This window comes from Plecotus auritus, assembly GCF_963455305.1.
Source record: "Plecotus auritus genome assembly, chromosome: 7".
Taxonomy (NCBI): domain Eukaryota; kingdom Metazoa; phylum Chordata; class Mammalia; order Chiroptera; family Vespertilionidae; genus Plecotus; species Plecotus auritus.
In genome coordinates this window covers 152,928,552-152,942,576 of record NC_137774.1, presented here as the reverse complement: position 1 = coordinate 152,942,576, position 14,025 = coordinate 152,928,552, and the positions used below count along the sequence as shown (strand labels likewise).

General features: G+C 39.6%; 1 protein-coding gene across 2 annotated transcripts in view; it reads left to right on the top strand.

Annotated features, from left to right (window-relative positions):
* The window catches only part of CDH6 (cadherin 6), a 140,589-nt gene extending 130,890 nt beyond the window's left edge, over positions 1 to 9,699 (top strand). For both annotated transcript variants that reach the window (XM_080681482.1, XM_080681481.1), the window contains exons 9-12: positions 1,631 to 1,752; positions 3,011 to 3,128; positions 3,261 to 3,512; positions 8,534 to 9,699. In XM_080681482.1, the coding sequence (XP_080537608.1) occupies positions 1,631 to 1,752; positions 3,011 to 3,128; positions 3,261 to 3,512; positions 8,534 to 9,024 (983 nt within the window). In that variant the 3' untranslated portion in view covers positions 9,025 to 9,699. The remainder of the gene's footprint in view (positions 1 to 1,630; positions 1,753 to 3,010; positions 3,129 to 3,260; positions 3,513 to 8,533) is intronic.
* Positions 9,700 to 14,025: the final 4,326 nt, after the last annotated feature.

Below are 14,025 nucleotides of genomic sequence, written 5' to 3'. Positions count from 1 at the left end.
AGCATAACTTATAAGATTTGAGTGGCTGAAGGATATTGAGTAGGAAAATAAATAACCAATATGGGTAAAATGAAGCATTGTTTTTTTTTATAGTGATGAAAACTCCTCATTATAAATTTGTTATGGCAGTATTTGCTCGTCAGAATTTATGTGGAGGGACTAATGTGGATATCAATGATAGGGTACATTTAAAGCTTTGAAATTATGAAATCATTTCCCACCAAAAAGTACCACTTTTCTATAACAGCAATTTTTAAGCTTTGTGCCTAAAATGTTCTGTTTTTAAGATTTACAGTTTCTACAATATATTTGAAATCACTAGTGATAAAAACCTTTCATAACTTCACTTTCAGCAGCTCTAACTTTGGAAGAATAGTGAGCGCAAAATGTTAGACACAAAGGAGCTTAAAAATTGCCCTTCTTAACTACCTTTGTTGTATGCAAAACCAAGAGCTTAAATCCAGGTCACTTACTCCTCCTCCAAGGCCTTTGCACTTGCTATGTCCTCTATCCAGAGAGCCAGAAATATTCACATGGTTTAATCCTTTTATTCATTCATGTCTGTACAAATGGTATCTCCTCAGAGAAGCCATCCCTGGTCATTCCATTCAAAGTAACACATCCATCTCTCTCCAACTCCTTTTCCCTGTTTAATTTCTCCATAGCATTTACCATCTGACACATTATATTTTTATATGTTCACAGTTTGCTACCCGCACTAGAATAGAGCTTCAGGAAGCAGGATCTTTGTTGGGTTCCCCATGTGTTCCAGCACTCCAAATAGTGGCTGGCACAAATTAGATATTAGATGCTCACTAAATATTTATCAAGTGAATGAAAAATAGACATATGAGCAAAGTGAAAGAAGAAAGCTGAGGTGAGAGACTCCGACTTCTGATGCTTAGACCAGGAACCAGTCTACTACACTACCCAGGAGATTGTCATGGAAGACAACCAGAGAGCTTTGTTGATCTCAAGTCTTCAAATATTGATGCTGCTCTATCATCCACTATGAACAGCCTGGGCAGTGGAGTCAGACAGACCCAAATCTGAATCTAAACTCTACTCTTTACTGTCTCTGGGCAAATTACCTAACCTCTCTGTGCCTCTGTTTCCTCACCTATAGATGGAAGGCAGTAGTCTCAGAAATTTGCACAGATTAAGTAAGATAATGTAGCCAAGTGCTTATCACAATGTCTAGCTCTTATTCAGCACTCAAACTAAAAAATTAAGATAATAACAATCACCCATCCTCCCACCTCACGACCCCTTGTCCACATTTCCCCACCTGTCTTCTTGCTTGGCTTCCTTTAAAATCTGGCTCTAGAGGGCCTCTGTAGGGTAGCTTTTCTTTATACTTTGATGTTTATTATCCAATTATACTCCATCAACACATGTACCTGTGTGTCCCAGGTTTCTCCCTCAGGTGTACCTAATGGACCAGAAGTACCAAATTATCTAACTCTACATTTTTGTGACTACAGTGGTACTGAATGCTCTCTGGTACTCACAGCAAGCAGCCTTGGGGAGTCTGTGTATGAATGAGAAAGAAGGAGTGAGTGACTGTTTTCTAAAAGGGACTGGTGACCAATATATAAATGTCTCTTCCTTTCGTTTTGGCATGTTGCAGATAATCCAAAGCAGAGCAGCCGAGTACCTCTCTATATTAAAGTTCTAGATGTCAATGACAACGCCCCAGAATTTGCTGAATTCTATGAAACCTTTGTCTGTGAAAAGGCAAAAGCAGATCAGGTGAGTTTCATACTTAAGTAAATTAATTTAGTCAGATTAATTTAGATCCTCTAATAATTCATATGATAAACAGAACCAAGGGCCAGTTTTGAATTATCTATGAAGCGAATGCTAACAAAATTAATACTATAAGTAAAAACCAGGATGAATGTTTAACTTGCATAAGAGAACAAACACTTTTTAAGAACTGGAAGTTCATCAGTCTCAAAGTCTGATGCTGTTTCCAAATCAGCCTTAAGGTTTCATTAAAGTAGATTAGTCACAGTTTAATTGGAAAAATCTTTATTGGTAAGCAGATAGTTTTAATTACCATACATATTGGAAAGTAATCACTAGAACATATTTTACAAACTCCTATGATGCATAGTTCCACTCACTTACATTGCCCATCTGTACAAGTAATACACATTCATGAGTGCTTTACACATGTCCCCATCTGAAATAGGTCTTTTCTGCCAGTGATATAGAAATTATGTTTCAGTTTGTCAAAATAGAAGTGCACTTTTAAAATGCACGCTAACGTGGGCAGCTGAAGTTATGTGTTTTATGTACCGATTTTCTTTTCTTTTTGCAAGTTGATGGCTTTTGTATATGCCCAGATTGCATTTCTAAGCAGGCTGGCCACCGGTTGCCTCCATGTCCTTAAGTTACAATGTTGTCACAGATCTTTGTGATATTGTATAGCTTTGTATCATCCTAGAGCTGATGTTTCTCCACCTAGGTGACTTTTGTCCCTCAGGGGGCATTTAGCAATGTCCGGGGCATTTTTTTTTTTTAATGTATTTTATTGATTTTTTTTACAGAGAGGAAGGGAGAGAGATAGAGAGTTAGAAACATCGATGAGATCAGCTGCCTCCTGCACACCCCCTTCTGGGGATGTGCCTGCAACCAAGGTACATGCCCTTGACCAGAATAGAACCCGGGACCCCTTAGTCCGCAGGCCGATGCTCTATCCACTGAGCCAAACCGGCCAGGGCTGTCTGGGGCATTTTTGATCATCACAAGGAAGAGGGTGCTACTGGTATCTAGTGGGAGGAGGCCAGGCTTGCTGCTAACTTCCTACAGGACAGCCTTCACCTCCGGGATTTGCCCTCCTATAGCTATTTCCAACCCATCAGTTCTTTCATAGAGTGGACTCGTTGTAAACTTTATAGAGGCTATCATTTTTTTAAATTAAAACTAGAGCAATTTACTGCAACACTGTAGGAAACACGTTAAGTTACAAAACTTTCTGACAGCTTTGTGGTTTGGGTTTCAGTTGATACAGACCCTCCGAGCTGTTGACAAGGATGACCCTCAGAGCGGGCACCAATTCTCCTTCTATTTGGCCCCGGAAGCAGCCAGTGGCTCCAACTTTACCATCCATGATAACAAAGGTGAATGAGCCCAAGTGACTTTCTCTATCCCTATACTGATACCTGTACCTATATCCATCTATTCCCCTCCCAACTGACCCACTACATGAGGCGGTATCCACATGCATTCACCAATTTGCTTTCCTGTTCCAGACAACACAGCGGGAATCTTAACGCGGAAAAATGGCTACAATAGACACGAGATGAGCACCTATCTCCTGCCTGTGGTCATTTCAGACAACGACCACCCAGTGCAAAGCAGCACGGGGACAGTGACTGTCCGGGTCTGTGCATGTGACCACCATGGGAACATGCAGTCCTGCCAAGCGGAGGCCCTCGTCCACCCCACGGGCCTGAGCACGGGGGCTCTGGTGGCCATCCTGCTGTGCATCGTGATCCTACTAGGTAAACTGCTTCTCCCTGCATCCTCTCTCCCCATGCTGAGGGGCACACTCTCTTACTGTGACACTCTATCCACCTCCCCTCTTAAGGCATACAGCCTGATCTAGGTGAGTAGAGTTATATGCTGAGAATCTGTGTTGTTCAACCATGAACTAGCTTTTGCTTGAATATGGCTTTGGGGAATGAGCAGATGTGGAACTTGCCTGTGTTTTCACCTACCCAGGGAACCACTGACCCAAAGAATCTCTTACCTATCAGACTGGGACTGAATCTCAGGGGGGATGTGAGGGCAGCATAAATATGTCCTCTTCGTTTCATTTGTTGGTTAATATTTAACCTGTCAAACACTGTTAAATTTTAAAGAATGAAAGTCATCCGACATGGAGTATCTGATGAGGGCCCATTCTATGAAGGTCAAGTTTAAAAATCAATGGGAAACTGGAAAGAGGAATGCAATGAATTTTTCTCTCTCATACAGGAAGATAAAAAGCAAATAAATTTTCTCTAACCCAGCAAACTTAAACCCATTTAAATAACCTTCTTAGCATTGCTCTATAATTGCCATGCGTAATATCTATTATTTCTCAGACTCTCAATAATAAAGAACTTCTGTGACCAAGGAAATCAACCTGGGACCTAAAAGATACAAATGTAAGAAAAGCAAAAATCAAGGTGTAACAATAATTCAAATGAAATTTTTTACCTCCGACCAACAGATTAAGCATATAAGCTGAGCTCAAAGTGATCCAGCAGCACCTTGACTGTTGTGAACTAAGAAATCAAATATGAGCTAATGCAACGCTTCCAAAAGTAAAACTTAGATTTGTATAGCTTGCTACACAATGGGAAAAGTAAGAATTTAGAGTTAACCTGGATTACACCTAGGGTGAGGGTGAGGGAGGCGGGGTGTTGACAGTATAGTGACTTTGAGAAGAGCAAAGTAAGACCTACATTTCTCCAAGAAGAGAATGAGAATGCCTAGGGATCTCTGCTCAAGAGCTTCACATTCCAGATCAGCTTTGCTAATTATAACAGAAGCCTCGAAACTCAGCTACAGAACTGTGATTCTCTTTGTCATCTAATCTTTGGGGAAAGTATTTTAAGATATGAGGATAAATAAAAACGACAGTATGCAAAGACAAATCAGTGCTTCTAATGGTGAGCCTGTAAAAACTGTTTTGGAAGAGAAGAATATGAATAGTTTTAATTTTTTATCTCTTAAAAGAGGTTATTTTTAGAAGGGCTGGATGGGCAGTTAGAATTCCATGGACTCTTTTATGGTCTATGGAAGAAGAGTGATTCTTATCTCTAGTGGTGATTCTTCCTTCCCTTCATCAGCTACCCATTTTCTCCTTCCACTTTTCTTCCTCCTGACCAGCCCCCTTTACCCTCCCTTTTCATCCCTTCCCTCCACTAAATTCACTATCTCCTCATTACTTCTAACTTGCCTCAGTGCCTCCCACATCTTGTCTAATCTCTTCAGCATTCTATACTCATTAAAAAAGAAGAAAAATGGGATTTAACCTTTAACTAGGCTCACTTCATGAGCTAGACACTGAGCAAGATACTTTCCAAATGTTTTTCTCACTTAATCCTCAGCACCATCTGGCAATATATTCATCTGCATCTTAAATATGAAAACTGAGGCTCCAAGATGTGCAGTCACACAGCTAAAAGGTGATAGAACTAAGTTCCAAACTCAGGTCTTGTCCCCGCGAGCCTTGTGCCTCCACCTGGCACTCTACTTTCTTTGTGAACTTACGGAATGCAAGGTAACTTCTAGGCTGAAAGAGAGCCAGAAGTGAAGAGACAGATGAAGAAAGTGGAAGTAAACCTGAGAGTTTGTAAGAGAAGGAAAGCCAAATAGGAGGGGATCTGCAGTCAAGAAAGTTGGTTCATGTGGCATCTATTGTTTTACTTACAAAAACAAACAAACAGTAAAACAACCACTACATTTAATGTCTCTATGGTCCTTTAGAATTTGCAAAACATTCACATATATTAACTCATTCCTGACAACAACATTGGGCATTATGATATTGCTTCTCTTTTCAGAGAAGGAAACAGAGTTAGACAAGTCAAATCCTTTAAGTAAACTTGACCCCAATGCCTTGCTACTTTCTAAGTTATATGATGGGATTTGAGCACAAATTGTCCACGGGTCTCCTCCTCCAAAATAATTTTATTACTGTCTTCTGCCCAAGGGAGTAGGGGAAGGGGGAGGCTCAGTGACTGGGAAGGGCACCTCCTTGGTCAATTACTCTCTCAGAACTTTTTTGCTCCATGTGCTTACATCACACGTTTTCCATTATAAAAGTTAGCTTTGGAAAGCTCTCTCTTCTTGACAGTTATACTATCAAGAAATTCTGTTCAGATGTGCCTCAGGCTACTAAGAAAAGATCTAGGCAGTAGTAGCTGTAGGAGAATTAGGCAGTGAATAAATGCCTTTGAATGACTGGATATGTCCTCTCTCTCCTAGACAGCTGCACTTTTAGATACACAGAGGACTAAAATAAAAGATGTAGGTAGCTTAAGCTGGGGAAGAATTAGCAAGTGATAAATGCCCACCTTCAATGATGGATCAAACCCATGGACATCAGAGTTTAATTCTCTGAGAGTGAGTTAGCTTGATGCTATTCTCTAATACCAAAGGCTACTCTTACTCACAACCTTCTGTTTTGCAAATCCATGTCACTGATCACACTGCAAGTCAGTATAGAAAGATAGATTGTGAGCATCTCTTTGCCTAAAGCCTTGCAGTTTCTACCCATCCAAACCCAAGAGTAAAGTGAAGACATACAGAAGCACCCACAACCCCACATGAGGTGGCCCTTCCCTACTGCTCTCCTCTCCCAGCTCCCACTGGTCCAGCCACAGGGTCTCCTAGCTGTTCCTCAAACACTCCAGGCACACTCCCTCTTCAGGGCCTTCTAGCTCTGACCTCTTCATCAGAGAGCTCCTTGGATGATTCCTCATGTCTTTGCTCAAATGTCACTTTCTCGATGATGCAATCTACCCACAAAATAAATAGACAACCCCTCAAACATGCATGGAAGCACTCCTGTCCTCCTGACTCTGCTCTACTTACCACCTTTTCAGTGATTTCTTAATTTGTTATGTGCATTGTTTATTTTCTGTCTCCCTCTACCACCACCACCTGCCCACCTTATTAGGATGGAGGTCTTGATCAATTTTTTTATTGGTAATGCCAAGAACTGAACCTGACACAGAGTAGGCACTACATAAATACTTATTGAATGAGTGAATAAATAAATACCCTGAATGGACATGACAAATGAGGCATCAGAATACTCTCTGGCAGCAAAAGAGAATGCATACAATCACACATTTGAAAAGGCAAAACTGTATAGCCTTGAGAAATGGCCTAAAACCCAAACATGTGTCAAAGCATGGTACAGTATGGGCTTTTTAGTCTGGCTGACCTGGATTTCAACTGCTTGTACGTGTGACATCTCTACACCTTAACTTCCTCTATGTAAAATGGAGTTAATAATGATGGTACCTATTTTGTAGGGCAATTATGATAATTAAATGAGACCAGTATGTAAAGCACTTAGCCCAGTACTGGACACATAGAACTCTCCCAATAGGTAACCAATCATCAGTACTATTATCATCTAAAATGTTAATGTATAGACACAATGTGTGCATATATCCATTATTATATAGGTAGATACAAATATCCATCAATCGTTCTTTTATTTTATTTTTATCTTACTTTATTGGGGTGACATTAGTCAACATGAAGATAAAGGTTTCATGTGTGGAATACTAATTTACAAAATCTGTATATAGGACCATGTGCTCACCACCCAAAGTCAAATCTTCTCCTGTCACCTCATATTAGGACACCTTTCTTCCCCCACCCCGCTCCCTCTGGCAACCACCGCACTGCTGTTTGTGTTCTTAATGCAATAATTCAATTTTCATGGCTTATTAAAAAATAGGATCATGTTATGGATGACAGAATAAAGAGATGTTACTGGTACTTTCTGTAATAAAGTCCCCTGCACAAATCCAGTTTAACAAGGCATGTTCTGCCCTGGGTAGCTGCTTTCTCTCTAAGCTGTTGCTATGTTTTTATTTTCCCACCCATATGTCCATTTGCAGATGTGTGTCTCTACAGGTAGCCAGCTGTGTTCTAGCCAGCCAGCTGGGAAGAAACATCAGGAGCTATTTAAACACAACACTTCCTTCGTCTCTAATTTGACTTAGGAGGAAAAATCAAAAGACTGAATATCCAGGCAATAAGCTTGCAGAACGTGAATATTTGAAAGATTTTTTTTCATCCCCACTTAAATGTGTGCATTTTGTTTAGCTTGAACAGAAATAATCTGGTATGTGTATTACCTGACCCCTTCGAATGGGCTGATGGTGAAATCCAAAGTGGCTTTCTGAATTGTATCTGGGTCTCTCCAGGCATTATCTGTAATATTCCCTCAGATGTGGGAGAGGTATGCAAATATTCACATCTCTACTTCGGGTTTTAAACTAATTTTACACTCTTCTCGGGAAAACAAAAAAGAAAGCACAGTGCAAAAGTTATTTTAGATGCGGAGTTATGCAAACCCTTCCACACGTTGGGAAGGTGCCAGCCTTGTGCTTTTAAGCAGGCTCAGAGCGTTTTCGGTGTTCAGCATAATTGGCACTCTTACTGCAGTCCTCTCACTCCGGCTGAGCTTTCTTTTTTATTAGCATTTTCTTTTTTTTCCTTACCTGAAAACTAGTTCGTCATTTCAAAGCAAAAAGGACCTACTGACAAAATCTGGCAATGTTTTATCCTCTACTTAAACGGTACCCTTCTTTCACATGTTTCCTCCGTTTCTTTGGGGTCCTGCTTTGATCCTGCACGAAGGCAAACGCACGCTTAAAGAAGTAAAAGCTGAGTCTGCACTTTCCTAGAGGACTTTCCAGACTCGCCATGGGAGCCCAGGGTTCCTTCCCGCCTGAGCTGGGTGGCGCATTAACCTCCCCTTCCCTTGCTGTTTTGTTTCTGCTTCCAGTGACCGTGGCGCTGTTCGCAGCTCTGCGGCGGCAGCGGAAAAAAGAACCTTTGATCATTTCCAAAGAGGACATCAGAGACAATGTCGTCAGTTACAACGACGAGGGTGGCGGCGAGGAGGACACCCAGGCCTTCGACATCGGCACCCTGAGGAACCCCGAGGCCATCGAGGACAGCAAACTGCGCAGGGACATCGTGCCCGAAGCCCTTTTCCTGCCCCGACGGACTCCGGCCGCTCGAGATAACACCGACGTCCGCGATTTCATTAACCAAAGGCTGAAGGAAAATGACACGGACCCCACGGCCCCGCCCTACGACTCCCTGGCCACCTACGCCTACGAGGGCACCGGCTCGGTGGCCGACTCCCTGAGCTCGCTGGAGTCGGTGACCACGGATGGAGACCAAGACTACGACTACCTGAGTGACTGGGGCCCGCGCTTCAAAAAGCTCGCAGACCTGTACGGAGGGGCCGACAGCGACAAGGACTCCTAACCTGTTGCCTTTTCCATGTGACGGCAGGATGCTGCCGAACTGCGTGAAGTGGCTGTTTCTTTCCGTGGACCCACGGCTCCGGGAAGGGGTCCTGGTCCCGCCCGTTTCAAACAGTCGATGCTGCAGTCGTGTGGATCCAGTGGTAGAGACCTTTTTCTAGTACACTTTTATGAGCTTCCAAGAGGCAAATGTTTATTTTTTAGTGCATCCAGTTAACCTTGTCGGCCCAGCAGGCACCGTGCTGGAGGAGGGGATGCGGAGCAGTACCGCGCCCCCGTGTGCCCCGCGGGGAGTTGGGACCATGTCCATCCCACCGGCCTGGCCTTTCGTGCTCCACCCATTGACTCAGGTCAGCTGACTGCTCTGACTCCACCTTCCGATGCTAACGGGATGAAGGACTGTTCTTTGAGGATAAAATATAGTTTTAGTAAAAGAAATAAGGGAGGAACGACCGTGACGTTGTTCCCGGTATATCAGCTCACAAGGAGACAATGAACTATATATATATATGGGTGTGTATTTCTGTCACAATGAATTTAAAATGACATTTGCCCATCCTGTTTGTTCTTCGAGAACTTTTTCTGACACCAGTGACTATTCTAAGCATGATATCCACCATTGTTTTGAGATTCTCGTTCCTCTTAAGGAATAGGAGCAAATTAAATAGCGACATTCAAAAACAACCAAAAAAATAAATAAGACCTCATTCCTTAACACTAACTCATAATTTGTTATATACTAGCCATGTAAAAGTTTGCCCTTGTACCATAGAAGGGAAAATTGAAAATAGCTAATAATATTAACAAAGGAAATATTTAGCATATTTTAAAATCGGGCCACCAAATGTACCACAGATCACTTGAATTTTTTCCAACCGTCAGTAGGTTAATTACAAATAAGTCTAATTGTTTAAAAGTTCTTGAAGGAACTTTTCTGAGATAAATTTTAACTTCTTGTCTGTAGTTGTCGTCAGTATTATTCTAATATATACTTGAAAGTAGCAGTGTGAGGTACAATAATTCATGTTCTTCAGATACTTCTTACTAAATTCAGTTGCATTAGTAAAGGTAGATTAAATAAAACTTAAATCCCACTCTCAGAGTTTAATGGGGTGGTAAGAGTCAGCCACACTTGAACTTGACACCCTGTCCTTCACATCCGGAAACACCTATATATTTATATAACGTGATAGATATAGATGAACGTTGAAATCATGGTGAAAACCTACATATGACATGCTTGGAAGACGCTTACAAAGGGAAAAGTTGGATTCCCTACCACAAGAGTGTTTAAGATTAAAATTAAAATGATAGTTGGCTTTCAAAAGCATTAATATTTTTTCATTGTTTTTAACTTTATTTCCATGGCAACTCTGCTCTCTTTGTCTTTGAAAAATGATAAAGTAATGGTCTCAAATGATGACAGAAGATAATGTACAGTCCATCCAAATCTATTATTTCTCTAATTATGCAATTAACATCATAGTTATTATCCAGAAGACCTAACCGAACTGAACTATTCCTTTTGGCAGGTTCAAATTATTTATTTCATGTGGCTGTTCTAATGACTTTTATCATTAGAATCTTCATGGGCAGTCATCAGAAATTTCCAAAGTACTATAATGAAAACATCCTTATTTTGCTTATTTTGAAAACTTAAAAACAAAACAGGCTCTGTGTGTGTGTTTGTGTGTGTGTATGTATGTATGTGTATATATATATATATATATATATATATATATATATATATATATTTAAGAATATGCTGACTTCAATTATTAATCTTAGAGATTTATTTTCAATTAATGTTAATTTTCTACAGATAATCTTAGTGTCATATCCATTTGACATATGGATAATGTCATATCAGCACATAATTTCTATTTGAAAATACACTGTCATTTAGTCAAGTTTTAAGTAGACATATTACCCAGGAAGTAAAGATGGCACCTTTAAAATTAGAGAAATGTAGCATTTTGGATTACCCATTTAGAGTGAAAAATTTTTACAACCATGTTATTCCTTGTGTTTCCTGAATGTTTTCTTATTTTGTAAAGTATTTCCCTGTATACTAACAACTATTTCATGTTTAGGTTAGTTCCTGTTTTTATGGTTTTCTTTTCCTAGTTACACACACATAGGAATGCAAACAAAATACTACAGGAGGGTTTCCTTGTAATGAAACAACACATATCATAGTCATAGGTAAGCACTGGAAAAAGGTAGCTTAGTAAAGTTAATTAATAAGAATTAGTTATCTATAGCAATAGACCAGCACCTTAATCACAAGACTTACTATAAAATTAAAGAGTTCCTATCATTATGTTTTATGTCATGCAACAAATTGAATCAAGAAAGTTCTATAAAAAGAAAACTATCAGCAGAAGTCTTCCTTTTGAACTTTTGGCATTGATTGGAAAGTCTGAGGGCTGACACTAGCAACTTCCCATGTTTAAGGGTAAGGTTTACTCTTTCCTCATAAGTGATGTAAGTAGTTCTGTAGTGGAATATTTGAGATGTAAGTGGCCAGATATTTTATCCCATCCTAAAGATGATCTAGTCAGTGTACCAAGAACAGGTGAATATGACTAAATATTGAAATAACCATTTAATCTCTTACCACAGAAGCTGATGATGAAGTGAATGTCTAAGAAATTGGATAATTTGAGACTAGAGCTGAATATTTAGCAGTAGGGTCCTGTTAGTATCGAGGCAGCTTACTATTTTCCTACCATTAAGACTCTCTGACATCATGGAAACAATAAGAACCACAATTCCATTATTCCACCCAGGTCTAATTTCCTTCCCACCAAAACATCAGGTCAAGGACCAGGAGCAACACAAATGATCACTGGAGAAAAAAAAATTAAAATATTTCAGCTCACTTTTCACTTTGTCTCTGTCCTGATATTAGATGTTTATGATGAGAGGTATGAAAAATAGAAAGAGGTAAAATTTTAATATTTTCTTTAATTACTGAGAAACTAAAATTCAGTCAATATAAGCAGGTTGCTTTTATGGGTTGTTTCAGGAACTCTGAGGTCTTTCTGAGTGCCCCCCACTCCCGCCCCATTCAAAGGGGAGAATTTCTTTAAACCACAAAGATGATCACTGGAGTAAGCTGACATTTTAAAAACATTCAACCATTGTGCATACATTTAAAGCCCCTTCACTTCATGGCCACTTTCTCCTGAAAGGCCTAGAATATATTTGTCCCCAAATAAAAAACTAAATCTAATGGGGGAGAAGAAAAGATGGCTCCATAGAACCATAAGAGAGGGGATCTAGGAACAGTAAATACTTTTTTTACAGAGCTTTTTTTAGCTTTATGGTTTAGGTGCTTAAAGGGAGGTTCAGATTTAAACTGACTATTTTCTTTTTTGTTTGCTTGTTTTTTACATTTTTTTTTTTAATTTATTTCAGAGAGGAAGGAAGAGAGAGATAGAAACATCAATGATGAGAGAGAATCATTGATTGGCTGCCGCCTGCACGCCCCACACTGGGGATCGAGCCCACAACCCAGGCATGTGCCCTTGACCAGAATCAAACCCAGGACCCTTCATTCAGCCCATAGGCCGATGCTCTATCCACTGAGTCAAACCAGCTCGGGAAATTCTATTTTCTATTCTATTTTAACTCAATATAAAAAATTGTGGTTGAGTTTTCACTTTCAGCTCCCAAAAAGTTGTGCAAAAAGTTCTTAAAATGGAATCTTTATCCTAGAAGCATCTCAACTTTTTGGATCCAAATTAACTTTAGAATGTTTCCATTATTTCCATTGTCAAGTACATAAATTTTAGATACCCTGATTTGCTGAACAAGGCCTTATATCAAATGTTTTGTCTTGAAATGCATATTTTATTGGAGATAATAATGTATACACTATGATTGGGCATTCCTCACTTCTATATACTTAAGGGCCAAAAAGACCCTATGCAGTTGAAAGGAAAGAACAGAGTTGAATCCTGAGAACAAACTCAATATTTAAATCAGGTATAGCTAAATGTATTTTCCCCAGGAAATTCACCACCAAATAAATTATTGTATCTTCGTCACTAATTTTGAAGTAGTGTAATTACTTTGGAAGAACACTCTAGAAAGTCATGACCCCACTATTTTGCAAGGCATCCTCTGAAAAGGATCATTTTAGTGTAATTTTGTCTTTTGTGTTTTTATCTAGATGAAATCTTTTTTGAATTGTGACAGGGGATGGAAAATCTACTGCGTTTACATTAACACTACAAGTCAGCCTTCTTTAGCAGATTGTAAGAGAGGAAAGATCAAGAATTTGTGTGTGGATCTTCCGGAGGATGAACTATTTCCTAAGGCCTGACAGGCAGCTTTCTTTTCCAGAGAATACAGGATCTCCGTACGGCCTCCTGAAAAGTTCAGTGCTATTAGAGTTGCAGCATTTTGAATCTCCCTCTGGCATCTTTATGGAATCATTTTCTGAAGGGATAATTCTCTACTAAAATATATCAGACCCTGACCATATTTAACACCCTCTTAGAAAAGAAATACAATGACTTGCATGCTTGTTAAAAGTTAATAAAGAAATAGCTCATTTTTAAAGCCACACGTTTATGGTCTCTGCATCATCAATTTAATTTAAGCATTGCTGAGACAATCTTTAATCTACTCCCCATTTTGTAATATCTTATTTATGATGCATTTTCATTTTTTAATTTGGGGGGAACATTAGCCCGACAGAGCCAGCAGATGAAAGTGCCGAAAGGAGGTCAGATGGAAACAGAGCCTTTTACCCACTGTTACAGTCAGGACCCGGGCACTTAGCTGAAGAGCCACTGGGTTATTAGATTAATTTCAAAAGAGCTTTTATGAATTACTTAATTCTTTTTCTTTCTTTTCTTTTTTTTCTTTTTTTTTTTTTTTTTAACCCACGGACCACAAACTCAAATTTCTCTTCAAATGGGGTTAATTTGACAAATGAGGCATGGACCCAACGTTGTGGAAAAAGCTTTCCACTATAATGAGATCTTGG